Genomic DNA, 27,186 nt, shown 5'->3' on the forward strand with positions numbered 1-27,186 from the left:
ATTATCTGGTTTTTTGAACTTAGCGTAAATTTTTCTTTTCTTTTTGACTAGATTTACAACAGCCATCGTACACCACGGTTCCTGCACCCTACCATCCTTCCCGTCTCATTGGAACATACCTATGCAGAACGTCTCCTGAACATTTGCCACATTTCTGCCGTACATTTCCCTGGAGAACATCTGTTCCCAACTTATGCTTCCAAGATCCTGCCTGATAGCTTCATATTTCCCATTATTCCAATTAAACACTTTCCTAACTTGTCTGTTCCTATCCCTCTCCAATGCCATGGTAAAGGAGATAGAATTATGATCACTATTTCCAAAAATGCTCTCCCACTGAGAGATCTGACACCTGACCAGGTTCATTTCCCGATACCAGATCAAGTACAGCCTCTCGTCTTCTAGGCTTATATACATATTGTGTCAGGAAACCTTCCTGAACACACCTAACAAACTCCACTCCATCTAAACCCTTGCTTTAGGTAGATATCAATCAATATTTTGGAAATTACCATCTCCCATCGCGACAACTGTGTTATTATTACAGCTTTCCAGAATCTGTCTATCTGCTTCTCGATATCCCTGTTACTATTGGGTGGTCTATAAAAAATACCTAGTAGAATTATTGACTACTTCCTGTTTCTAACTTTCATCCACAGAAACTCAGTAGACAATCCCTCCATGTCTTCCTCCTTTTCTGCAGCCATGACACCATCTCTGATCAGCAGTGCCACGCCCCCACCTCTTTTGCCTCTATCCCTGTCCTTTCTGAAACATCTAAAGCCTGGCACTCTAAGTAACCATTCCTGCTCCTGAGCTACCCAAGTCTCTGTAATGGCCACAACATCATAGCTCCAAGTATTGTTCCATGCTCTAAGCTCATCCACTTTGTTCATGATGCTTCTTGCATTAAAATAGACACATCTCAAACCATCGGTCTGAGCGTATCCCTTCTCTATCACCTGCCTATCCTTCCTCTCGCACTGTCTCCAAGCTTTCTCTATTTGTGAGCCAACCACCTCTTCCTCTGTCTCTGCAGTCTGGTTCCCACTCCCCAGATATTCGAGTTTAAACTCTTCCCAATAGCCTTTGCAAACCTCCCTGCCAGGATATTGGATCCCCTCAGATTCAAGTACAACCCATCCTTTTTGTACAGGACACGCCTTTTGCAGACACACTGCTTCTTCAACACTACCTGCTCCTTCATCCATCTTTGACTCATTCACAAACTTGGCTGCAAAGCCATTAATTCCATTATGCAGATCATTAACATGCAACTTGAAAAGCAGCGGACCCAAAAGACACAAATCCCTGCAGAACTCCACTTGTCATCGGCAGCCAACCAGAAAAGGCCCCCTTTATTTCTTTGCCTTCTGCCAATCATCCAATCTTTCTAATGATGCTAGTATCTTCCCTGTATACCATTGGGTGTAATCTCGTTCAGCAGCCTCGAGTGCGACACTTTGTTAAAGGCCTTTGGAAAATCCAAGTAAACAACATCCACTGAGGGGTCGCGGCCCAAAATGTTTCCTGGGTTAATTATGTACTCTTTTCTATAGATGCTGCCTGGCCTGCTGAGTTCCTCCAGCATTTTGTGTGTGTTTCTTGAACATCCACTGACTCCTTTGTCATCTTGCCTGTTATTTCCTCAAAGAATTCCAACAGATTTCTCAGGCAATGAAACCATGCTGACTTCAACCTATTTTATTGTGTGCCCTGTCAGAACCAGGACAACCAGGACCTCTTCTGGGGCAGGTGGGACCTGTACAAGAGAGTCGGGTTACACTTGAACCACAGGGGGACCAATATCCTTTCAGGGAGGTTTGTCAGTGCTATTGGGGAGGTTTTAAACTAGATTTGCAGGGGGATGGGAACCAGAGTGCCAGAGCTGACAGTGTGGCTCGGTGAAAATAAATGATGTTGAAAGTTTAAGCAAATCCGCTGATAGAAAGGTTGTGAGTGGTGGTAAAAATCTTCTGAGGTGTATATATTTCAATGCAATCCCACTCAAGGAGTATTGAGGGGAAGGCGGATGAGTTGAGGGCGTGGATTGACACGTGGAATTATGATGTTGTAGCAATTAGTGAAACTTGGCTACAGGAGGGGCAGGACTGGCAGCTTAATATTCCAGGGTTCCGATGTTTCAGATGTGATCGAGGCAGAGGAATGAAAGATGGGGGAGTAGCATTGCTTGTTAGGGAAAATATTACAGCAGTGCTCAGGCAGGACAGATTAGAGGGCTTGTCTTCTGAGTCCTTATGGGTGGAGCTGAGAAACAGGAAAGGTATGGCCACATTAGTGGGATTGTATTACAGACCACCCAATAGTCAACGACACTTGGAAGAGCAAATCTGCAGAGAGATAGCAGGCAACTGCAGGAAACATAAAGTTGTGGTGGTAGGGGATTTTAATTTTCCATACATTGATTGGGACTCCCATACTGTTAGGGGTCTAGATGGTTTAGAGTTTGTAAAATGTGTTCAGGAAAGTTTTCTAAATCAATATATAGAGGGACCAACTAGAGGGGATGCAATATTGGATCTCCTGTTAGGAAACAAATTACGGCAAGTGACAGAAATCTGTGTAGGGGAGCACTTTGGTTCCAGTGATCATAACACCATTAGTTTCAATTTGATCATGGACAAGGATAGATCTGGTCCTAGGGTTGAGGTTCTGAACTGGAAGAAGGCCAAATTTGAAGAAATGAGAAAGGATCTAAAAAGCGTGGATTGGGACAGGTTGTTCTCTGGCAAAGATGTGATCGGTAGGTGGTATTTTGAGAGTGCAGAGTTTGTATGTTCCTGTCAGGATTAAAGGCAAATTGAATAGGAATAAGAAACCTTGGTTTTCAAGGGATATTGCAACTCTGATAAAGAAGAAGAGGGAGTTGTATGAAATGTATAGGAAACGGAGTAAATCAGGTGCTTGAGGAGTATAAGAAGTGCAAGAAAATACTTAAGAAAGAAATCAGGAGGGCTAAAAGAAGACATGAGGATGCCTTGGCAGTCAAAGTGAAGGATAATCCAAAGAGCTTTTACAGGTATATTAAGAGCAAAAGGATTGTAAGGGATAAAATTGGTCCTCTTGAAGATCAGAGTGGTCGGCTTTGTGCGGAACCAAAGGAAATGGGGGAGATCTTAAATAGGTTTTTTGCGTCTGTATTTACTAAGGAACCTGGCATGAAATCTATGGAATTGAGGGAATCAAGTAGTGAGACCATGGAAACTGTACAGATTGAAAAGGAGGAGGTGCTTGCTGTCTTGAGGAAAATTAAAGTGGATAAATCCCCGGGACCTGACAGAGTGTTCCCTCGGACCTTGAAGGAGACTAGTGTTGAAACTGCGGGGGCCCTGGCAGAAATATTTAAAATGTCGCTGTCTATGGGTGAAGTGCCGGAGGATTGGAGAGTGGCTCATGTTGTTCCGTTGTTTAAAAAAGGATCGAAAAGTAATCTGGGAAATTATAGGCCAGTGAGTTTAACGTCAGTAGTAGGTAAGTTATTGGAGGGAGTACTAAGAGACAGAATCTACAAGCATTTGGATAGACAGGGGCTTATTAGGGAGAGTCAACATGGCTTTGTGCGTGGTAGGTCATGTTTGACCAATCTGTTGGAGTTTTTCGAGGAGGTTACCAGGAAAGTGGATGAAGGGAAGGCAGTGGATATTGTCTACGTGGACTTCAGTAAGGCCTTTGAGAAGGTCCCGCATGGAAGGTTAGTTAGGAAAATTCAGTCGCTAGGTATACATGGAGAGGTGGTAAATTGGATTAGACATTGGCTCGATGGAAGAAGCCAGAGAGTGGTGGTAGAGAATTGCTTCTCCGAGTGGAGGCCTGTGACTAGCGGTGTGCCACAGGGATCGGTGCTGGGTCCATTGTTATTTGTCATCTATATCAATGATCTGGATGATAATGTGGTAAATTGGATCAGCAAATTTGCTGATGATACAAAGATTGGAGGTGTAGTAGACAGTGAGGAAGGTTTTCAGAGCCTGCAGAGGGACTTGGACCAGCTGGAAAAATGGGCTGAGAAATGGCAGATGGAGTTTAATACTGACAAGTGTGAGGTATTGCACGTTGGAAGGACAAACCAACGTAGAACATACAGGGTTAATGGTAAGGCACTGAGGAGTGCAGTGGAACAGAGGGATCTGGGAATACAGATACAAAATTCCCTAAAAGTGGCGTCACAGGTAGATAGGGTCGTAAAGAGAGCTTTTGGTACATTGGCCTTTATTAATCAAAGTATTGAGTATAAGAGCTGGAATGTTATGATGAGGTTGTATAAGGCATTGGTGAGGCCGAATCTGGAGTATTGTTTTTAAACGCAAACAACAGGAATTCTGCAGATGCTGGAAATTCAAGCAACACACATCAAAGTTGCTGGTGAACGCAGCAGGCCAAGCAGCATCTATAGGAAGAGGCGCAGTCGACGTTTCAGGCCGAAACCCTTCGTCAGGACTAACTGAAGGAAGAGTGAGTAAGGGATTTGAAAGCTGGAGGGGGAGGGGGAGATGCAAAATGATAGGAGAAGACAGGAGGGGGAGGGATAGAGCCGAGAGCTGGACAGGTGATAGGCAAAAGGGGATACGAGAGGATCATGGGACAGGAGGTCCGGGAAGAAAGACGGGGGGGGGGGTGACCCAGAGGATGGGCAAGAGGTATATTCAGAGGGACAGAGGGAGAAAAAGGAGAGTGAGAGAAAGAATGTGTGCATAAAAATGAGTAACAGATGGGGTACGAAGGGGAGGTGGGGCCTAGCGGAAGTTAGAGAAGTCAATGTTCATGCCATCAGGTTGGAGGCTACCCAGACGGAATATAAGGTGTTGTTCCTCCAACCTGAGTGTGGCTTCATCTTTACAGTAGAGGAGGCCGTGGATAGACATGTCAGAATGGGAATGGGATGTGGAATTAAAATGTGTGGCCACTGGGAGATCCTGCTTTCTCTGGCGGACAGAGCGTAGATGTTCAGCAAAGCGGTCTCCCAGTCTGCGTCGGGTCTCACCAATATATAAAAGGCCACATCGGGAGCACCGGACGCAGTATATCACCCCAGTCGACTCACAGGTGAAGTGATGCCTCACCTGGAAGGACTGTCTGGGGCCCTGAATGGTGGTAAGGGAGGAAGTGTAAGGGCATGTGTAGCACTTGTTCCGCTTACACGGATAAGTGCCAGGAGGGAGATCAGTGGGGAGGGATGGGGGGGACGAATGGACAAGGGAGTTGTGTAGGGAGCGATCCCTGCGGAATGCAGAGAGAGGGGGGGAGGGAAAGATGTGCTTAGTGGTGGGATCCCGTTGGAGGTGGCGGAAGTTACGGAGAATAATATGTTGGACCCGGAGGCTGGTGGGGTGGTAGGTGAGGACCAGGGGAACCCTATTCCTAGTTGGGTGGTGGGAGGATGGAGTGAGAGCAGATGTACGTGAAATGGGGGAGATGCGTTTAAGAGCAGAGTTGATAGTGGAGGAGGGGAAGCCCCTTTCTTTAAAAAATGAAGACATCTCCCTCGTCCTAATAAATAAGGTTGAAAGAGTGCAGAGAAGGTTTACAAGGATGTTGCCGGGACTTGAGAAACTCAGTTACAGAGAAAGGTTGAATAGGTTAGGACTTTATTTCCTGGAGCATAGAAGAATGAGGGGAGATTTGATAAAGGTATATAAAATTATGATGGGTATAGATAGAGTGAATACAAGCAGGCTTTTTCCACTGAGGCAAGGGGAGAAAAAAACCAGAGGACATGGGTTAAGGGTGAGGGGGAAAAGTTTAAAGGGAACATTAGGGGGGCTTCTTCACACAGAGAGTGGTGGGAGTATGGAATGAGCTGCCAGATGAGGTGGTAAATGCGGGTTCTTTTTTAACATTTAAGAATAAATTGGACAGATACGTGGATGGGAGGTGTATGGAGGGATATGGTCCGTGTGCAGGTCAGTGGGACTAGGCAGAAAATGGTTCGGCACAGCCAAGAAGGGCCAAAGGGCCTGTTTCTGTGCTGTAGTTTCTATGGTTCTATGGTTCTAAATGTAAAGAGCAGCATTAATTGCCCATTCATCCCCTAACTTCCCAGCATGAAGCCTTTGGGTTCCCTGGTTATCTTGTTTACCTCCCTATGAGATGCCCATACCCGATCGGAGACAAATTCAGTTTCCCATTCATTCTGATGTCAAGCATGAAATCTCCCAAACCCCTTTATCATCGATCTTTTTGGGATGTCAATTCCAATCCATTACTTCTTTCAGGGTTTGAAAATGAATGGTCAATTCTTCAATTTCTAATGTCTTCACTCCAAAATTAGTACTGAAAGCAGCACCATCAGCCTTCAGTAAACTGACAACTGTACAACCTTAGCACAATGAGAGTATTCTGTAATCTCAGTCTCTGTAATTATTGACTGGGACTCTCACTTATCGGCATTACCAAGATTCTGCATAAACCTGTTAAGCAAATGTATCTCCTCTCACCACCCCACCCCAGCCCAGCCACCAGAACAAACATCTGTGGAGAATCACTGAAAATCATCAAGCACAATAGCCACCTAGCTACCATTTCCAAATGCAGAGGTCAAGTAAAGGTAGCTAAGCAACCTCCAGAACACTATTTCCTATATCTTCTACTGATGGAGAAAGCTGAAACTTTGAAAATAGTCATCATTTGTCTGTGGATCAGATGGAAATTCTATCATATCAATAGACTCTATGGGAGCATCTGCAGGTTTGAACCAAAGATCATGAAACACCAAGTCTGTTGGGTGACAACTGAAATGGACAATAGACTGCTTTCCTGAAGCGAGTTTCCTTGTCTCAGTCATGGTTAGTTGAGCAAGAAAGAACAGAATTTATCAATGCACAGTGTGAATATATGTTAAGAACAATGTTTGGCAAATCTTCTATTGATCTAGATCAAGAGTTGAAAGTTTGAAAGCAAGGGGAGACATTAATTTCACAATTTGGTAACAACTGGCAGAATACATAATGAACTCCGCAGTCTGCAGCAGACATTATCCTATTTTCTAAAATAGGATAATTTGTCCCCGTCAGTGATAACGGAATAAGAGTCTGGCTTGGCATTTAACCGTACTGTATCTTCCCTGGGAGTGTTTGATTAGACAGCAAGTAGAGGCTGAAACAGGCTTGATAATCCAAACACATTCCAGTCATATAGGTTTAAATAGCCCTTCATGAACAAGTAAAGAACTTGCAAAGGGAAGGGAAGATGATATGGGGGCATTTTAAAGGCTGAGCATATTTTAACTGCAGAATCAACCAAGTCCAGTAGCTTAGAATATTATTTACCACGTATGGAAGCTTTCAGTGGACAGTGACATGGTAACAAACAGAACCAAGTGAAGCAAGGTGATAATAGAGTTTCGATATTAAAAAAAAATAATTTATAGCTATACGGTAGCACAATTACAAGCTTTTCCAGCCCAATAAGGCTACACCACCCAATTACACCCATGAGACCAATAACCCATACGTATTTGGAATGTGGGATGAAAAAGGAGCACCCAAAGAAACCAATGTGGTAACAGGGAGAACATACAAACTCCTTACAGATAGCGATGGAACCAAACCCAGGCTGCTCACACCATAATAGCGTTGTGCTCGCGGCTACATTACTGTGCCATCCATGTGGTCCAGATGTACTACCTGCACAGTCAATCGGCAACGATGGTGCCGTAAAATGGAAAACTGGTTACATGTGCTTACAATCATCAGCAGTTTGATGAGCGATTTTAGAGGTATTAACAGAATATTTGTATTAGCAGTGAGCCAAGCTCCCCATGATGCCATTGCAGACAGTTGCATATCACCAGCATGCTCACTTCAAGTCATTTGGCAGAAACATTCTAGGCAAGGCCAGGAATAACAGCATGCTTTCCATTACCTCAATAACAAAAATGAATCTTAACACAAAATATAAATTACATCATAAATTCACCAGGATGAATTTGATAGTCACTGGTGGGTCTGGAAAGTGATGCGAGGGTGGTGATGGGTGGAAGCTGTGTGTGCCAGGAACGGGGCTGGAAAGGAAAGAAGGAAGGAAGTGGGTGAGGTAAGAAGAAAGGGGTGAATAAGTGTGAGTCAGAGGAGTGGCTGGAAGCTGAGGAAAGCTGGTGAAATGGGTAGGAATTGTGGGATTGAGCAGGACAGGCATGAGCTGTCAGAATGGTGGTTGTGGGAGGACTCAAAATGGAATGAAGCAGTGGGTGCAGGGCAAGCTACGAGTGGGACGGAGAGGTTAGGAGATAGACTGAAGCAACTGCTGTTCATCAAGGTCCAAGTTAATGATAAGCTCAGACAGGAATTTGCTGGAGAAGCATTATAAGTGGTCCAGTCTCGCCCTTCAATCAACAGCCAAAAGCCGTTCCCAAAATAAATCACAGCAGGAAGAAAGCAGTAAAGATAGATTTTAAAACGGACCACCTTCTCTGCTGTGACGAGTTCCTGCTGCATGATATCACTTAAGCTAACCAAACACTGGACGGCAAAGGACAAGATGGAAGACACCATGACAACACCAAGACAGCAGCCAACCAGCCATGAGGATAGGCCCCAACAGGAAGAATAAAAATTGTGGAGACACAGACAAAAGGAAAATCTATTACTAGAACAGTCAGGTAAAGACATGGGTGAGCAAGAGTGCTAGGTAAATTACGGTCACAGTGAGGAGTTCTAACCTTGGAACAGAGCATCAAAGAAGAAGGAGCATGAGGGTAGAAGCCTGCTGTACTGAAGCGAAGTGACCAGTTGTGGTTCCTTGTTTTAAACACTTGTCTAATTGATTGTGGGCTCAACCCAAAATGACTGATTTGTACACCTTACCAGAAACACCCCCCTGTCCAAATTCCAGATTTAACAGCATCTTCTGCTTCGGGTTGGAAACAGGATTGCTCACAGCTTCATCTCCAGACCCAGTGATGGCCAGTTTGCAGGCTAGCCTTTCCCTCTCCAGACTGCAGGTAGCAGGGTCTATATACTACTGTTTGGTAAGTGAGCAATATAAGAAGGCATGCCCAGGCTGACTGCTGCACTTTCACACATTCTGTAATAGACTTCTTGCTTTCAACACACCAAGCCTGCATTTTTTTCTTCATTGCTGTAAAGCATGAGTACATTGAGTAGTTGAAACACAGATGGGCTCCACTTATTTGATGCTCTGCCCCCACGTCAGTAACTAGTTTACCTTCAAATGCTGCCAGCAGTACAAATTCAGAGAAAAAAATAAAGAAAGAATAAAAGGAAATACACAAATGACGATGGAACTCCCATAGATATACCCACGCTCCAGCTTGTGCTGAGCTGTTTACTGCACACTACAGGAAACAGGGTGGAGTATGGGCACTGAGATGCCATAACTTTATGTTCCTGAGCAACGACCTGCAAACCCCTCCCTTTCCACACCCACCAGTAGCTCATCCAAGTAACAACCAGATTAACAGACAGCAAAATATTTTGATTCTTTCAAGTAAGTGTGTTTATTGATCAGATGCATGTTATTGGGCATGATATAGTGCACTGTGGGTCTACATAGACTTTCCCCTTTACTGTGGAGAGCCAAAGGCAGGAAGGTAGATTGTTTTCCCAGTTGCTGACTTGTGAACCATATAAATGGCGAAGTTGAGTTCATTATGAACACTCAGCACCAGCTGAGAACCATCTATTCCACCAGGTCCACAGCATCCCAATATTCGCCAGGCTGACAGAGGTAGGCTTCACTGAGTGTTATGACACAGACACACGCTGTGAAAACCAATTAAAACAGTACCACGGGGTCTGGGAACAATTATAAAGTAGCTCCTCTCAGAGCAGGAACAAGTGTCCAGAATTGAGAATGGGGGCAAAGGAGAAGTCAGACACACATTGGACATGAAACAGCCAACAGGTTAATAATGGAGCTTCTCTGTACAACTTTAACAACATAAACCAAGGCACATTGCAATCACAAAATTTTAAGGTCAAATGACTCAATGAAGCTGAACCAGCATGCACATTGCTACCATCCACGGGGAACGACTGCAGAAGACCAATCCCCTCACCTAGCTGACTCAAGGGACTGCACACTCCTCTAACTCCACTCCCATCTGACCCAAGGCACTGTAACTAAGCCAGTCCTCATCCACCCAACCCAAGAGACCAGACCATCTCAGTAGAGCAAACGCACCTCAACCTCAGGAGTCCAAATCACGCACCACCAAACCAAAAGTTGTCAGTTCACCCAACATGGGAAACCATCATTTCCAACACCACCCCCCCCCACGACCACACACACAGACAACCTAACAATGAAAGGTGAGTAAGACCATGAGCCCACACCCCCATAGACAATGTAAGGCTGGTAAGACCATGGCCACTCACCATCCCCAACATTGCTGACATTGGAGAACATTGGAGAAATTCAGGTGCGGGGCAGTGAAGTCACTGTCTAAGTAGTGCATCGCCGCATGACTGAAGGCAAGAGACATGCAGCTTTGCTCTGGTTCTATCTGATGCCCCTTCCCACAAAGCTCCATGTATGATGTTAGATGGTATGACTTCCAGATTACCAACCACCAGGTCCTACCTGCCTCAGATACAAAAAGCTGGAGGAACTCAGCAACATCTATGGAAATGAATAAACAACCAATGTTTCAGGCTGAGACCATTCTTCAGGACTGGAAGGGAAGGGGAAGATGCCAGAATAAAAAGGCGGGGTAGGAAGGAGGATAGCTAGAAGGGGATAGGTGAAGCCAGGTGGGTGGAAAGGGCTGGAGAGGAAAGAATCTGATAGGAAAGCAGACCATGGCAGAAACGGAAGAAGGAGGGTCACCAGGGGAAGATGATAGTCAGGCGAGGAGAAGAGGCAAGAAGGCCAGACTGAGGTGAAATTGATGTTCATGCCATCAGGTTAGAGGCTACCTACACCAAACATGAGGTGTTGCCCCTCCAACCTGAAAGTGGCCTCATTGTAACAAAAGAGGCATCCATGGACTAACATGTTGGAACTGGAATGAGGATAGGAATTAAAATAGTTGGCCACTGGCAATGTTCCCTCTAAGATGCGTACGTGTGCACGCACACAAATCTTTTGCTACAAGTGCACAAAGGAACATAAACCGCACACAAAAGGCTGTCACCCTCTATTTTGTTGGCACGTTAAGTATATTTCACAATCATACACAATCACATTTCCTTTGCCGGTTTCTGATGTGGATGGTGTTGATCACATGGAGTTTGTAATTGATTTTAGAACTGCCTTATATTTTATTGAAGAAATTATTGATTCACTAAGTCCAATTGCAAAGAAGCAAAAGGCCTGAAGCGCAGAAGAATTGCTAGCTCATTTAAAATTGAATGGCTTGATGAAACAGTCGAAACTGCTACACCCAAAGATCGTGAGGTCAGGAACACAGTCATAGTCATACTTTATTGATCCCGGGGGAAATTGGTTTTCATTACAGTTGCACCATAAATAATAAATAGTAATAGAACCATAAATAGTTAAATAGTAATATGTAAATTATGCTAGTAAATTATGAAATAAGTCCAGGACCAGCCTATCGGCTCAGGGTGTCTGACCCTCTAAGGGAGGAGTTGTAAAGTTTGATGGCCACAGGCAGGAATGACTTCCTATGACGCTCTGTGCTGCATCTTGGAGGAATGAGTCTCTGGCTGAATGTACCCCTGTGCCCACTCAGTACATTATGTAGTGGATGGGAGACATTGACCAAGATGACATGCAACTTAGACAGCACCCTCTTTTCAGATACCACCGTCAGAGAGTCCAGTTCCATCCCCACAACATCACTGGCCTTACGAATGAGTTTGTTGATTCTGTTGGTGTCTGCTACCCTCAGCCTGCTGCCCCAGCACACAACAGCAAACATGATAGCACTGGCCACCACAGACTCGTGCAAGAAACGTGCAGCTATGAGAAATATTTATGTACAATTCAGAAACTGGTGTTACCTGGGTGTATCATCATGATGCAAAAGTTGAAGAATTTGCAAATGGGAAGAAGTGGAGTGATATTTGGAAACTTGACTTTTTAAACGTCATTTAGCAAGCAAATCACATATGGATGATGTGCAAAAGCTCCAGCGAGAAAATCCTTCATTACCCGCTGCAAGCCTGCTATAAGTTTTGTAAGAGTGCAATTGAACGAGAGCGAAAACGATCAAACCCAGAGGAGATCAAAGTACCTATTGACAGCGTTTTGCTAACTGTTAAAATGAATACCTCTATATATAAAATTCAGTGTGCATGTTGCTACTGGGCAAAAATTGCACAGTACAACATTTTTGCACACACTGGTCATTACAAATTAGAGGGAATATTGCTCACCAGGAAACTCCACTTTTGGGGCTGGAGGTTAGGTGTTCAACAATTTATGTTCGGTCTCACCAATGTAGAGGACGCCACATCAACCAGATACCATCGTATCCACCAGATATGATGGCTGACCCCATCAGATTCGCAGGTGAAGGACTATTTAGGCCCCTGAATGGGGGTAAGGGAGGAGGTGTATGGGCAGGTATAATATTTCTGTTCCTTGCAGAGATGTGCCAGGAGGAAGATAAGTGCAGAGGGACAAATGGACAAGGGAATTACAGAAAGATCCCTGCAGAAAGCAGAGAGTGGGGAGAGGTAAAAATCTGTTTGGTGGTAAGATCTCATTTGAAGATGGCAAAGGTTGTGGAGAGTGATGTCTTGGATGTGGTAGATCACGGAGTGGTAGGTGAGGACAACAGGAACTCTTTTCCCTAAGGCAGCAGGAAAATGAGGTTGGTGCAGATGTCCAGGAAATGGAGGGTATGCAGATGAGGGCAGTAACAACGGTGGAGGAAGGGAAACCCAGATCTTTGAAGGAGGACATTTCTGATGTCCTGGAAAGGACAGCCTAAACCTGGGAACAGATGCAGCAGAGATGAAGAAACTGAGAAAAGTGAATAGTATTTTTACAGAGGCAAGATGGGAAGAGGTAGCATTAGGTTTTGACGGGTTCATAAAATATATTGGTAGACATTTTGTCTCCAGAGGAGGAGACGGAGATTGAGAAAGGAGAGGGAGGTAACAGAAATGGACCAAGTGAATTCAAGGGCAGGGTGGAAGTTAGAGGCAAAGTTGTTGAAATTGATGAGTTCAGCAGAGGTGCATGAAGCAGCACCAATGCAGTCGTCAATGTAGTGCAGGAAGCATTACCAGGGAAGACTTAGAACATGTACTGTTCTACATAACCAGTGAAAAGAGAGACATAGCATAGCATCTGTCCCCAGGATGAGGTTTTCTTTCAGGAGATCACAGTCAAGGTGAGGAGGTGTGAGGCAAGGTCAAGGGGGATTCAAAGCAAGCAGAGATGAGACAAAGTCGGGACGAGCGGAGGCAAGGCAGAGTTGAGGCCCATCCACCTAATCCGAAAGCAAGGAAAGACCCAAGGTTTGATCAATCTAAGCTCCAGACCAATTTGGAAAGGTCAAACACAGGTTGAAGCGTGGTAGCCAGGTTCAGGGTCACAGCATATCGAAGCAACAGGGCCTGGGTCCTAGAGTGAGGAATGACTCAATGTTTGGACAACTTAAAAGAAGGTCAGATTGGAAAAGAAGGGTGTTGGGCTGGTTCTGCTCTCCGCTCTCTGCTCTGTGACGTTTACTCAGCTCTGCACTGAACTGAGGCCGAGGCTGTGGTCAACTCCAGCTGTTCAGGACTTCGTATCTGTGGACTCACTTTCCTTCTGATTGCTATTTGCTTACTTTTATTGTTTGCGTGATTTGGTTTTTTTTCCCCCTCTGCACATGTACTTTAGTAACAAAGGTATTTTGAACCTCTGCCCTTACCTCCATTCAGGGCTCCAAACAGTCCTTCCAGGTGAAGCAACACTTCATCTGTGAACCTGTTGGGGTTGTATCCAGTATCCCAATGCGGCCTCCTCTACATTGGTGAGACCTGATGCAAATTGGGGACCACTTTGTTGAGCACCTTCACTTCATCTGCCAAAAGCAGAATTTCCCATGGCCAATCATTTTAATTCCTATCCCCATTACAACATGTCAGTCCATGGCTATTACCTCTTTAACCACAGCTATTCACAGGGTGGAAGATTAACATCTCATATTCCGTCTAGGTAGCCTCCAACCTGATGGCATGAACATCTATTTCTCCTTCTGGCAATTTTCTTTCCCTCATCCTTCCCTCTTCTTCTATTTCCCACTCTGGCCTCTTACCTCTTCTCCTCTCCTGCCTATCACATCCCTCTGGTGCCCTTCCTCCTTCTCTTTCTCTTATGGTCCATTCTCCTGTCATCAGATTGCTTCTTCTCTTTAACTTTACCCACCTGACTTCAGCTATCACGTTCCAGCTAATCCTCCTTTCCCTTCTTCCATCTTTTTATTCAAGTGTCTTTCCCTTTCCCTTCCAGACCTGAAGGAGGGTCTTGGCCTGAATCGTTGACTGCTTATTCATTTCCATGGATGCTGCCTGACCTGCTGAGTTCCTCCAGCATTTTGTGCATGTTGCTCTGGATTTCTAGCATCTGCAGAATCTCTTGTGTTTATGTTACCTGCTTCAGATGCTTCTTCAGCTCACTGGCTTCAGGTTCAGGCATGAGGGGCAACAGCTCTGCGTTAGTAGGGGCAATAACCTGCCAAATATAAAAAAAATAGGTGACAAGAGAAGCTATCACATGGATGGGAACTGATCTGACTTTAACAAATATGTTGAATTAACTGTACAGACCTGACTGCATCTACAAGTTTGCAGTTCTACCTACTTGTCAAGTCAGCCTATCTCTACCTTACCTATATTCTGCTTCCTCTAACATTTGGAGGGACAGAGTTCAAAACCCTCAGAAGCACTTTTGACTTACTTAAGTGGTGACTCCTACCTTTTAAAATATCAATCCCATTTTTAGTTTCCTCCACTCAACATTTAACCTATCAAGACCCCTCAAGAATCGTAGGTTTCAATCATATGAGCTCCTGCTTTTCTATACTTCATCAGATACAGACCTAGCCTATCAAATCTTTCCCTATCAGAGAACCTGAATATTCCAGGCACCATAAACCTCATCTGGAACTGTTTACAATGCATTTCTGCCCTTCCTTAAATAAGACCTATGCTGTACACTGTAACTCCAGATGTGGTTTCGTCAATAAGAAACCAAAGCAGACCCTCCCTATTTTAGTACTCAATCACTCTAGCAATCAGCAATAATGCTGTTAGGTTTGCTGTAAGTTCATAACAACTTTTTGAAAGTTCTGCCTCTGCATGTCAAAGCTCTAAACTCTCACTGTAGATAATATGTCTATTAATTGTTGTCCTGCCAAAATGGACAATGACTGGTAGAATTTAACTTGGGCAAGTGCAGCGTGATTCATTTTTGGGGACACTGCTTAGGAGCAGTGATCAAAGAATTCACATTGCAGTGATGAAAGAATTCACATTGCAGTTTGAAAGGGAGAAGATGAAGTCAGATGTATTAGTATTACAGTGGTGTGAAGGGAATTACAGAGGCATGAGAGAAGAGCTGGCCAAAGTTGATTGGAAGGGGGACACTATCACCATGAGCAATGGCTTGGGATTTTGGTGGCAATTTGGAAGCCACAATCGATACATTGCAAAGATGAAGAAGTACTCAAACGGAGGCTGACAGGGAAGTCAAAGCCAACATAAAAGCAAACACGAGGGCATATAATATATCAAACATGAGTGGGAAGTTAGAGAGTTGAGAAGCTTTTAAAAACCAACACAAGGCAACTACAAAATCCATAAGGGAAAAGATGAAATGAAAGCAAGCTAGCTAATAATATAAAAGAGGACAGCAAATATTTTTTATCAGATATATAAAGTTTAAATGAGAGGTGACAGTGGATATCAGACTGTCGCTGGAGAGGTACTAATGGGGGACAAAGAAATTGCTAACAAATTTAATACATATTTTGAGTCAGTCTTCATTGTGGAAGACCCAAGCAGAATGCCAGAAATTCAAGAGTACCAGGGGTAGAAATGAGTGTAGTTGCTTGGGAGTAATCAAGTACTCCCTCTTTGTCGTTACTAAGGAGAAGGTGCTTGGAAAGCTGAAAGGCCTGAAGGTAGGTAAGGCCCTGGACCAGATGGCCTACAACCCAGTGTTCTGAAAGAGGTAGCTGAAGAGATCATGGAGGCATCAGTAGTGATCTTTCAAGAATCACCAGATTCTGGAATGTTTCCGGAGGACTGGAATATTGCAAATGTCACTTCACTCTTTATGAAGGGAGGGAGGTAGAAGAAAGGAAATTAGCCTGTCTTCAATGGCTGGGAAGACGCTGAAGTCCATTATTAAGGATAAGGTTTTGGGAGTACTTGGAGACGCATGATAAAGCAGGCCAAGTCGACATAGTTCCTTCAGGGGAAATTTTGCCTGGCAATTCTGTTGGAGTCTTTGAGGAGATAACAGGCAGGATAGACAAAGGAGAGTCAGAGGATGTTGCTTACTTGGATTTTCAGAAAACCTTTAACAAGTTGCTACACACTGAGGCTGCATAACAAGATAAAAGCCCATTGTATTACAGGAAAGATACTAGAAGGAATAGAAGAGTGGTTGCCTGGCAAGGAGGCAAAGAGTCAGAATAAAGGGGGCCTATTATGGTTGGTCGCTTGTGACTAACGACGTTCTCCAGGGGCCAGTATTGGGACAACTTCTTTTCATATTATATGTCAATGATTTCGATAACAGAATTGATGGTTTAGTGGCCAAGTTTGCAGATGGTAAAAAAGATAGGTAGAAGGCCAGGTAGTGTTAAATAAGCAGGGAGTCTGCAAAAGGACTTGAAACAAATTGGGAGAATGGGCAAAGAAGTGGCAAATGATATATAGTGTAGGGCACTGTATGGTCCTGCAAATTGGTAGAAGGAATAAAGGTGTACAGTATTTTCTAAGCGGGGGAGAAAATTCAAAAATCGGAGTTGGAAAGGAACTTAGCAGACTTTATGCAGCATTCCTAAAGGTTAACTTGCAAATTGAGTCAGTGATAAGGAAGGCAAATGTAATGTTACCATTCATTTTGAGTGGACTAGGATACAAGATGTAATGCTGAGGCTTTATAAGGCACTGTTCAAATTGCATTTGGAGTATCAACTATAGCTCAGCATTTAATACCACCATTCCCACCATCCTGATTGAGAAGTTGCAGAACCTGGGCTTCCGTACCTCCCTCTGCAATTGGATCCTTGACTTCCTAACCGGAAGACCACAATCTGTGCAGATTGGTGATAACATATTCTCCTCACTGACTATCAACACTGGCGCACCTCAGGTGTGTGTGCTTCGCCCACTGCTCTACTCTCTACATACACATGACTGTGTGGCTAGGCATAGCTCAAATACCATCAATAAATTCGCTGATGATACAACCATTGTTGGTAGAATCTCAGGTGGTGACAAGAGGGCATACAGGAGTGAAATATGCCAACTAGTGGAGTGGTGCCGCAGCAAAAACCTGGCACTCATTGTCAGTAAGACGAAAGAGCTGATTGTGGACTTCAGGAAGAACAAGACAAAGGAACACATACCAATCCTCATAGAGGGATCAGAAGTGGAAAGAGTGAGCAGCTTCAAGTTCCTGGGTGTCAAGATCTCTGAGGATCTAACCTGGTCCCAACATATCAATGTAGTTATAAGGAAGGCAAGACAGCAGCTATACTTTATTAGGAGTTTGAAGAGATTTGGTGTGTAAATAAAAACTTCTAATAGTTAGACCGTGGAGAGCGTTCTGACAGGCTGCATCACCGTCTGGTATGGAGGAGCTACTGCAAAGGACCAAAAGAAGCTGGTCAGCTCCATCTTGGGTACGAGCCTACCAAGTACCCAGGACATCTTCAGGGAGCTATATCTCAGAAAGATAGTCAGGACCTCCAACACCCAGGGCATGCCCTTTTCTCACGTTACCATCAGGTAAGAGATACAGAAGCCTGAAGGCACACACTCAACAATTCAGGAACAACTTTTTCCCCTCCACCATCCGATTCCTAAATGGATATTGAATCTTTGGACACAACCTCACTTTTTTTTTAAATGTACAGTATTCCTGTTTTTGCACTTTTAAAAATCTATTCAATATACGTAATTGATTTAATTATCTATTATTATATTTTTTCTTCGCTATATTATGTATTGTATTGAACTACTACTGCTAATTTAACAAATTTCACATCACATGCCAGTGATAATAAACCTGACTCTATTTCTGAGTTCTATGAGGAGGTGACCAGGCACTTAGATGAAGGTAGTGCAGTGGATGTGATCTACATGGATTTTAGTAAGGCATTTGACAAGGTTCCACACGGTAGGCTTATTCAGAAAGTCAGAAGGCATGGGATCTAGGGAAGTTTGGCCAGGTGGATTCAGAATTGGCTTGCCTGCAGAAGGCAGAGGGTCGTGGTGGGGGGAGTACATTCAGATTGGAGGATTGTGACTAGTGGTGTCCCATAAGGATCTGTTCTGGAACCTCTAATTTTGTGATTTTTATTAACGATCTAGATGTTGGGGTAGAAGGGTGGGTTGGCAAGTTTGCAGACGACACAAAGGTTGGTGGTGTTGTAGATAGTGTAGAGGATTGTCAAAGACTGCAGAGAGACATTGGTAGGATGCAGAAGTGGGCAGATGGAGTTCAACCCGGAGAAGTGTGAGGTGGTACACTTTGGAAGGACAAACTCCAAGGCAGAGTACAAAGTAAATGGCAGGATACTTGGTAGCGTGGAGGAGCAGAGGGATCTGGGGGTACATGTCCGCAGATCCCTGAAAGTTGCCTCACAGGTGGATTGAGTAGTTAAGAAAGCTTATGGGGTGTTAGCTTTCATAAGTCGAGGGATAGAGTTTAAGAGTCCCGATGCAATGATGCAGCTCTATAAAACTCTGGTTAGGCCATACTGTGTCCAGTTCTGGTCGCCTCACTATAAGAAGGATGTGGAAGCATTGGAAAGGGTACAGAGGAGATTTACCAGGATGCTGCCTGGTTTAGATAGTATGCATTATGATCAGAAATTAAGGGAGATAGGGCTTTACTCTTTGGAGAGAAGAAGGATGAGAGGAGACATGATAGAGGTGTACAAGATAATAAGAGGAATAGATAGAGTGGATAGTCAGCGCCTCTTCCCCAGGGCACCACTGCTCAATACAAGAGGACATGGCTTTAAGGTAAGGGGTGGGAAGTTCAAGGGGGATATTAGAGGAAGGTTTTTTACTCAGAGAGTGGTTGGTGTGTGGAATGCACTGCCTGAGTCAGTGGTGGAGGCAGATACACTACTGAAGTTTAAGATTCTACTGGACAGGTATATGGAAGATTTTAAGTTGGGGACTTAAATGGGAGGCAGGGTTTGAGGTCGGCACAACATTGTGGGCCGAAGGACCTGTACTGTGCTGTACTATTCTATGTTCTAGTATATTTAAAGTGGATGCTTTTTGGCTCTTGATTAGTCAAGAGAGTGAGAAGTTTTGGGGTAAAGGCAGGAGAATGGGGTTGAGATGGATAATAAATCACCCATGACAGAATGGCAGAGTGGCCTAATTCTACTCCTATGTCTGATGGTCGTATGATTTAACCTTTCCAGGCACTGTGCAACAGCTTCATGGCATAAAGACTCACAGGTAATGTCAACCAAAAGCAATGAAATTAGGAGCAATAATTGTTGGACAGCCAACTAAAGAATTTCAACTGTTTCACCATAAATAAGGTATATTAGGCCCAACCCATGGAGCCACCCTTCTGTGGATCCACTTGGAAATTGAGCTTCATTCCCTCACGCGCTAGTGTCTTACCTTATTAGCATCTAGATCAACAAGCCACACATCATCTGGCATCTTGAAATCAGCCTTGTAGAGGAGAAAACTGGCCGGGACTCCAATGATGTAAGGGGTCGGAGCTAGTAGTAGCTTTAAAAAAAGATGCAAAAATGTAAATGATTATTATTGGCGACTACTACATAGGAAGAAATATTTACACTCAGATAAAATGGCACCATGACACAAAGGTTACAACTCCACCCAAAGACATTTCCATCTCAACATCACAAACCACAATACAGGTGTCCCCCACTTTCTGAACGTTCTCTTTACGACATTTTGTTTTTACGAAAGACCTACATCAGTACCTGTTTTCATTAACTGAAAGGGATTTTCTCTTTTACGAAAAAAGACACTCGTTTTAAACTTGTGTTTGCCCCAAGAAAGACTACCATGACCATGAAGCCTTGCATGGGCAGGTGTGTGCGCATGCATGACGTGCGAATGCGTGTACTTGTGCATGCGTGACGTGCCTGTATGTGCAAATGCGTGAGGTGCACGTGTGTACGTGCAGATTTTTTTTTCGACAAATCAATTTTGGCTCAAACTTCCCAATTCTGTTAGTGAAACTATACTGTACATACATTATTTCTACTTTATATAGGTTGTGTATTTATCATATCATTTCTGCTTTTACTATATGTTAGTGTTATTTTAGGTTTTATGTGCTATTTGGTATGATTTGGTAGGCTATTTTTTGGGTCCGGGAACTCTCAAAAAATTTTCCCAAATAAAATAATGGTAATTGCTTCTTCGCTTTACACCATTTCGGCTTACGAACTGTTTCATAGGAACGCTCTACCTTCGGATAGCGGGGTAAACCTGTACCGCAAAGCACCACAGCCCTAGACGTCACAATCCTCTGTTCCATCTGATCACATGGGTAAACCTTATCATATTCTCTTTAGTTTTCACAAAGTATAACTCCATCTCTACCAGTCACAGGCTGAGTATCTTTTTCTGGAGCTGCTCCGGCCTATGGTCAGGCCACACTTAGGTCCCCTCCAGTTCCGCTACCAGCCCCGACTAGGAGTTGAGGATGCCATCGTCTACCTGCTGAACCGTGTCTACGCCCACCTGGACAAGCCAGCCAGCACTGTGAGGGTCATGTTTTTGACTTCTCCAGTGCGTTCAACACCATCCGCCCTGTTCTGCTGGGGGAGAAGCTGACAGCGATGCAGGTGGATACTTCCCTGGTATCGTGGATTCTTGTTTACCTAACTGGCAGACCACAGTACGTGTGCTTGCAACAGTGTGTGTCCAACAGAGTGATCAGCAGCACTGGCGCTCCGCAGGGGACTGTCTCGTCTCCCTTTCTCTTCACCATTTACACCTCGGACTTCAACTACTGCACAGAGTCTTGTCATCTTCAGAAGTTTTCTGATGACTCTGCCATAGTTGGATGCATCAGCAGGGGAGATGAGACTGAGTGCAGGGCTACAGTAGGAAACCTTGTCACATGGTGTGAGCAGAATTATCTGCAGCTTAATGTGAAAAAGACTAAGGAGCTGGTGGTAGACCTGAGGAGAGCTAAGGTACCAGTGACCCCTGTTTCCATCCAGGGGGTCAGTGTGGATATGGTGGAGGATTACAAATACCTGGGGATACGAATTGGCAATAAACTGGACTGGTCAAAGAACACTGAGGCTGTCTACAAGAAGGGTCAGAGCCATCTCTATTTCCTGAGGAGACTGAGGTCCTTTAACATCTGCCGGACGATTCTGAGGATGTTCTACGAGTTTGTGGTGGCCAGTGCTATCATGTTTGCTGTTGTGTGCTGGGGCAGCAGGCTGAGGGTAGCAGAAACCAGCAGAATCAACCAACTTATTCGCAAGGCCAGTGATGTTGTGGGGATGGAACTGGACTCTCTGACAGTGGTGTCTGAAAAGAGGATGCTGTCTAAGTTGCATGCCATCTTGGTCAATGTCTCCCATCCACTACATAATGTCCTGGATGGGCACAGGAGTATATTCAGCCAGAGACTCATTCCACCGAGATGCAGCACAGAGCATCACAGGAAGTCACTCTCGCCTGTGGCCATCAAACTTTACAACTCCTCCCTTGGAGGGTCAGACACCCTGAGCCGATAGGCTGGTCCTGGACTTATCTCATAATTTACTGGCATAATTTACATATTACTATTTAACTATTTATGGTTCTATTACTATTTATTATTTATGGTGCAACTGTAACGAAAACCAATTTCCCCCGGATCAATAAAGTATGACTATGACTGTATCAAAACCTCCTCTTTCCTCTCCCTCCTGCACAAAAAACTATTCCACACAAGACACTGCTGGCACAAATCCACTAGCATGTTCTACACTCCCTCCCAGGTACAAATTAAACCCCTCCCATCCCTGACTACAAACTAACTCCCTTCCATCCCTGCCAACAGGTACAAACTAAAGGCTGATTTATACTTGTGTGTCAACTCGGCACCGTAGGTACAGCGTCGCCGCAAACCCTACACAGAGCCTACCCGGCTCCCTACGCCGTAGCCTGACGTGCACCTCTCCCAAAATGTAACTACGCGTCGCAGCAACGCAGACCGCAACAACTGTGATTGGTCCGCCTGGTGGCATGACATTTCCTCCTATGCTGCAATAGCTTCCTTTTGGCCAACTGAAGGGCGGGGAAGGAACTCTGGCTACAATGCTTTCCATAAAGCTTTACAGACCTCTGAAATTATGGAGGACACATTTCGCTTTTATGAAAAAAGACGCTCGCTTTAAGCTTGTTTACCCCAAGAAAGACTACCATGACCATGAAGCTTTGCGCGGGTAGGTGTACGTGCGCGAATTGCAGAGCAACGCACACACACCAATGCACAAGTATAAATGCTCACAACGCGAGTAGGCCACTTGCGTAGGTTATGGAGTCGAGTGAACGCACAAGTATAAATCAGCCTTAACCCCCTCGCAACCCCACCACCGGGTACAAACTAACCCCCTCCCTTCCCTGTCACCAGGTACAAACTACCCTAACCCCCTCCAGGTACAAAATACCCCTCATCTCTTATTCATAAATAAATGAACAAGTGTCATGTTTTTTGTGTGCATGTTCCAACCACTACAAGAGCCCTATAGCCAATCTTACTGTCCTCCCTTTCACTAACCCTAAAAGGGGCAGTATTATTCCCTTCAGATGAGGGGACTGTCGTTTTTACCAGGTAGCTTACCACAGTCGAGCTGAACTTTGGATTCTCCAGCAGATCATCACTACCCTCATAAATCCCAGTGATCAGTGGTCATGATAAACAGCCTGTGCTGTGTCCCACTCTTCACTGCAGCCACTACTCTCTCTGACTGGGACCTTTTCTCCCTGACCATCCCCGTAGGACATTGCTTTCCTCCCAGGATGCCCATTTCCTTGTTGGATAAGATCACCCCACCTCCCCCAGCATCCCTAATCCTTAACAACCACACTACTAACAGATCCCCCAGCTTTCTCTCTGTACCGATTCCCCAGTTCCACCAATTCCTCAGAGAATATTCCTTAGTCATCACGGAGATGTTTCTGGTCTCTACTCCCATTCCTCCTCGAGCTGCAAGATAAATTGTCCTGGAGTGAGGGATTGTCCTGGTGTGGGAGATTGGCCTAGAGGCCAAATTCCCACCCATCCTCCCAATCTTTACCATTGAACGAATATCCCCATCCCAGGTATCTGGGTCATCAGCTCATAAAATAAGACTCTGGACCTTCACTAGACTGGTTGCCATTTATCCCTTTGGGCTGCTTCCTGGTGCTGGACCTTAGCCAGTTGGAAGTAGAAGGCGATACACTTTTCCCCCATTTTCTCAGCCTGAGTCTGCACCAACGGGGAAGCCTCCACCACAGTCATGCACTACTGATTTGTTAATTCCACTTCACATTTAAGATTTTCTATTCCCTCCTCTTCCCAAAAGATTTTGGGGTGTTTCGAACTTCAGTACTGCTGAGACTGTCTAAGTGGGAGCCCCTCAAAAGCCCACCTCTAACCATAGCGGTTAACATCAAGCAATACCTCATCCAAGGTGTACAAAGGAGATTGGGGAAACAGGTCTGTTTCCCACCCTGAAAGGCACGTACTGTGTGTGCAGCTCACCGGCCTCCCCTTACCACCCCACGGGCTGGTCTTGCTGCTGCTACCTGAGGTCTGTTGTGCCATAGGTGTATCATATTGATGATCTGGCCAATCACCCGACCCATATGTCAAAACTTCAGGAGGCAGGAAGCAGCAGGCAGCGAGTGGGAATAAAGGGTACCTTTTCTGGTTGGCTGCCAGTGACAAGTAGTGTTCCTCAGGGGTCATTATTGGGACTGCTACTTTTCACATTGTTTGTCAATAATTTGGATAATGGAATTGATGGCTTTCTGGCAAAGTTTGAAAATGATACAAAGATAGATGAAGGGACAGGTAGTTCTGAGGAAGAAATGTGGTTGAACAGGATTTGGACAGATTGGAAGACTGGGCAAAAAAGTAGCAGATGGAATACAGTGTTGGGAAATGTATGATAATGCACTTCGGTAAAAGATACAATAGTGCGAACTCTTATCTTAAATGGGGAGAAGGTTCAAACATCAGAGGTGCAGAGAAACTTAGGAGTTCTCGAGCAAGACTCCCAGAAGGTTAATTTACAGGTTGAGTCTGTGGTAAAGGAGGCAAATGCAATGTTGCCATTTATTTCAAGGGGAATAGAATATAAAAGCAAGGAGATAATGTTGAGCCTTTATAAGACACTGGTCAGGCCGCATATGGAGTATTGCCAACAGTTTTCGGCCCCATATCTCAGAAAGGATGAGTTGCCATTGGAGAGAGTCCAGAGAACGTTCACGAGGATGATTTTGGGAATGAAGGGATTAAATATCTGAAGACCATTTGGCAGCTTTGGGCCTGTACTCACTGGAATTCAGAAGAACGTGTGGGAATCTCATTGAAACTTGCCGAATGTTAAAAGGGCTAGATAGAGTGGATGTGGAGAGGATGTTTCCAATGGTGGGGTATCCAGTACTAGAGGGCACCACCTCAAAATTGAGGGGGACAACCTTTTAGAACAGAGGTAAGGAGGAATTTTTTTAGCCAGAGAGTAGTAAATCTTTGGAATGCTCTGCCACGAACTATGGTGGAGGCCAAGTCCATGGATATATTTAAGGCAGAAGTTGATAGTTTCCTGATTGGTCAGGGCACCAAAGGATATGGTGAGAAGGCAGGTGTATGGGGTTGAGTAGGATCTGGGATCAGCCAAGATGGAATGGCAGAACAGACTCGATGGGCTGAATGGCCTAATTCTGCTCCTCTGTCTCATGGTCTTTTAACAGTACAGCACAGGGAACAGGCCATTCATTCATGCCACAATGTTGTGCTGAACCAGCTAAAAGCAAACCAAAAATACCCAACACTAATCCCTCTTATCTACACCATATCCATATCCCTCCATCTTCCTTACATCCATATGCCTATCCAAATGTTTCTTAAAAGCTTCCAATAATATTGCCCCTACCACCATACCAGGCAAAGCATTCCAGGCATCCACCACTCTCAAGTAAAAAACTTACACCTCACATCTCCCTTGAACCTACCCCCTCTCACCTTCAATGTACATCCTCTGGTATTAGACATTTCAACCCAGGGATACAGATATTCTTTGTCTACTCTACCTTTGCCTCCCATAATCTCATAAACCTCCATCAGATCTCCCCTCAGCCTCCGATGCTCAACTCAAGTTTATACAGCCTCTCCTGATAGTACATGCCCTCTAAACCAGGCAGCGTCCTTTGTAAACCTCTTCTGCATCCTCTACAAAGCCTCAACATCCTTCTTATAGTGGGGTGACCAGAACCGTATGCAATACTTCAGATGTGGCCGAACCAGATTTTTATAAAGTTGCAACATAACCTCTTGACTTTTGTTTTGCGACATTAAAGAGATAGGATTACAGCAGAACTTTATATCAGTGGAAAGGGTATAAAAGTACAGCGTTGAGGGGGTCTTGAACATTCTCCAAGGCATCACCGATGAACTGGTACTGAATGGCACCGTGGACTGGCGGGTGAGGTGTGCTGCGGAGAGGAATCTTCACATAACCCATTTTAATGCCTGCTCTGTTTTGACATAACTTTTATTTTAAGTAGATAATTGGAGTTTCTCTGCCTTTCCGCACATCCAAGCTGGATAGGAGAACCTTTAGTTGTAACAAAATATTTGCAGCTTATATACAACTTGGATGAGAACGTAGGTTGCCTGTTGAGCAAGTTGTCAGTTATCAAATGTGGAGCTGCACAAAGCCATGATGGATACAGCAGGAAATAGTTCAGTCTGGAAAATTAGATGTTGCACTGGCAGATGGAATTCAATCCAGACAATTGTAAGGTAATGCGTTTAGGGAGATAAAAATCATTCATACATATAGGATAAATGGCAGAGACTTTAGAAGATATGAGGAGAATTTGGGATACAAGTCCAAATCTCACTAAAAGTGACACAAGTGGATAACGTAGTAAAAAGGGCATTTGGTATGCTCATCTTCAGTGGTTTAATCTCTGAGCAGCAACTTAAGAGAGCAAGAGGAAATTTACCAAGATGTTACCCTTAATGGAGAGCTGTAGCTGTAGTTATAAAGAAGAGAGAGGATGGGCTGGACTTTCCTCATCAGAGTGTATAAGGCTAAGGGTTAACCTTAGAGGTTTACAAAATTATGAGGAGCATAGATAGATAATCAGAATCTTCTTCCCAGGCCGGGAAAGTCCAGAACAGGTTTAAGTAAGAAGAGAGGAAATTAAAGGCTATCCGAGGAGCAAGATTTTCAAATGAGGTAGTAGAAGCAGATACAATTAAGATTTTTTAAAGCCATTTGGACAGGTGCTTGGGTAGGAAAGGAAGCGCCTAATAGAGGCAAATAGTATTTGCATAGATTGGCAGCATGACCATCATATGGACAAGGTGATCCACAAGGACCTGTACCATGACAGCTGGAACCTCTCACCATTGGCTGCTCAAAGTGCACAAGAGCACTTGGGATGATACCGAGAACCACATGCTTGGAGCTTGTATCTGTGCCCTTTGGACCTCACTGCTTGCGGCATGAACTGCTTCATTTTATGGGGTAATGCAAATGCAACTGAACATCGTGCAATCATCAGCAAATGTCTCCACTTCTCACGGAATGAATATACTTTATACTTTATTGTCGCCAAACAATTGATACTAGAACATACAATCATCACAGCGATATTTGATTCTGCGCTTCGTGTCCTTGATTATCCTGGCAGCACTGTTCCGACAGCATGCGGTGTAAACTGAGTCCAAGGACAGAAGATTGGTTTGCGTGATGTGCTGCGCCGTGTTCACGATCTTCTGCAGCTTCTTTCGGTCTTGGACAGGACAACTTCCATACCAGGTTGTGATGCACCCTAG

General features: G+C 44.4%; 1 protein-coding gene across 1 annotated transcript in view; it reads right to left on the reverse strand.

Annotated features, from left to right (window-relative positions):
- The window catches only part of madd (MAP-kinase activating death domain), a 183,895-nt gene that overhangs the window by 78,714 nt on the left and 77,995 nt on the right, over positions 1 to 27,186 (reverse strand). Inside the window, exons 6-7 of the mRNA XM_063062301.1 lie at positions 19,767 to 19,880; positions 14,533 to 14,613 (exon numbers count right to left, since the gene is read on the reverse strand). Coding sequence (XP_062918371.1) covers positions 14,533 to 14,613; positions 19,767 to 19,880 — 195 coding nt within the window. The remainder of the gene's footprint in view (positions 1 to 14,532; positions 14,614 to 19,766; positions 19,881 to 27,186) is intronic.

This window comes from Mobula hypostoma, chromosome 11, assembly GCF_963921235.1.
Source record: "Mobula hypostoma chromosome 11, sMobHyp1.1, whole genome shotgun sequence".
Taxonomy (NCBI): Eukaryota; Metazoa; Chordata; class Chondrichthyes; order Myliobatiformes; family Myliobatidae; genus Mobula; species Mobula hypostoma.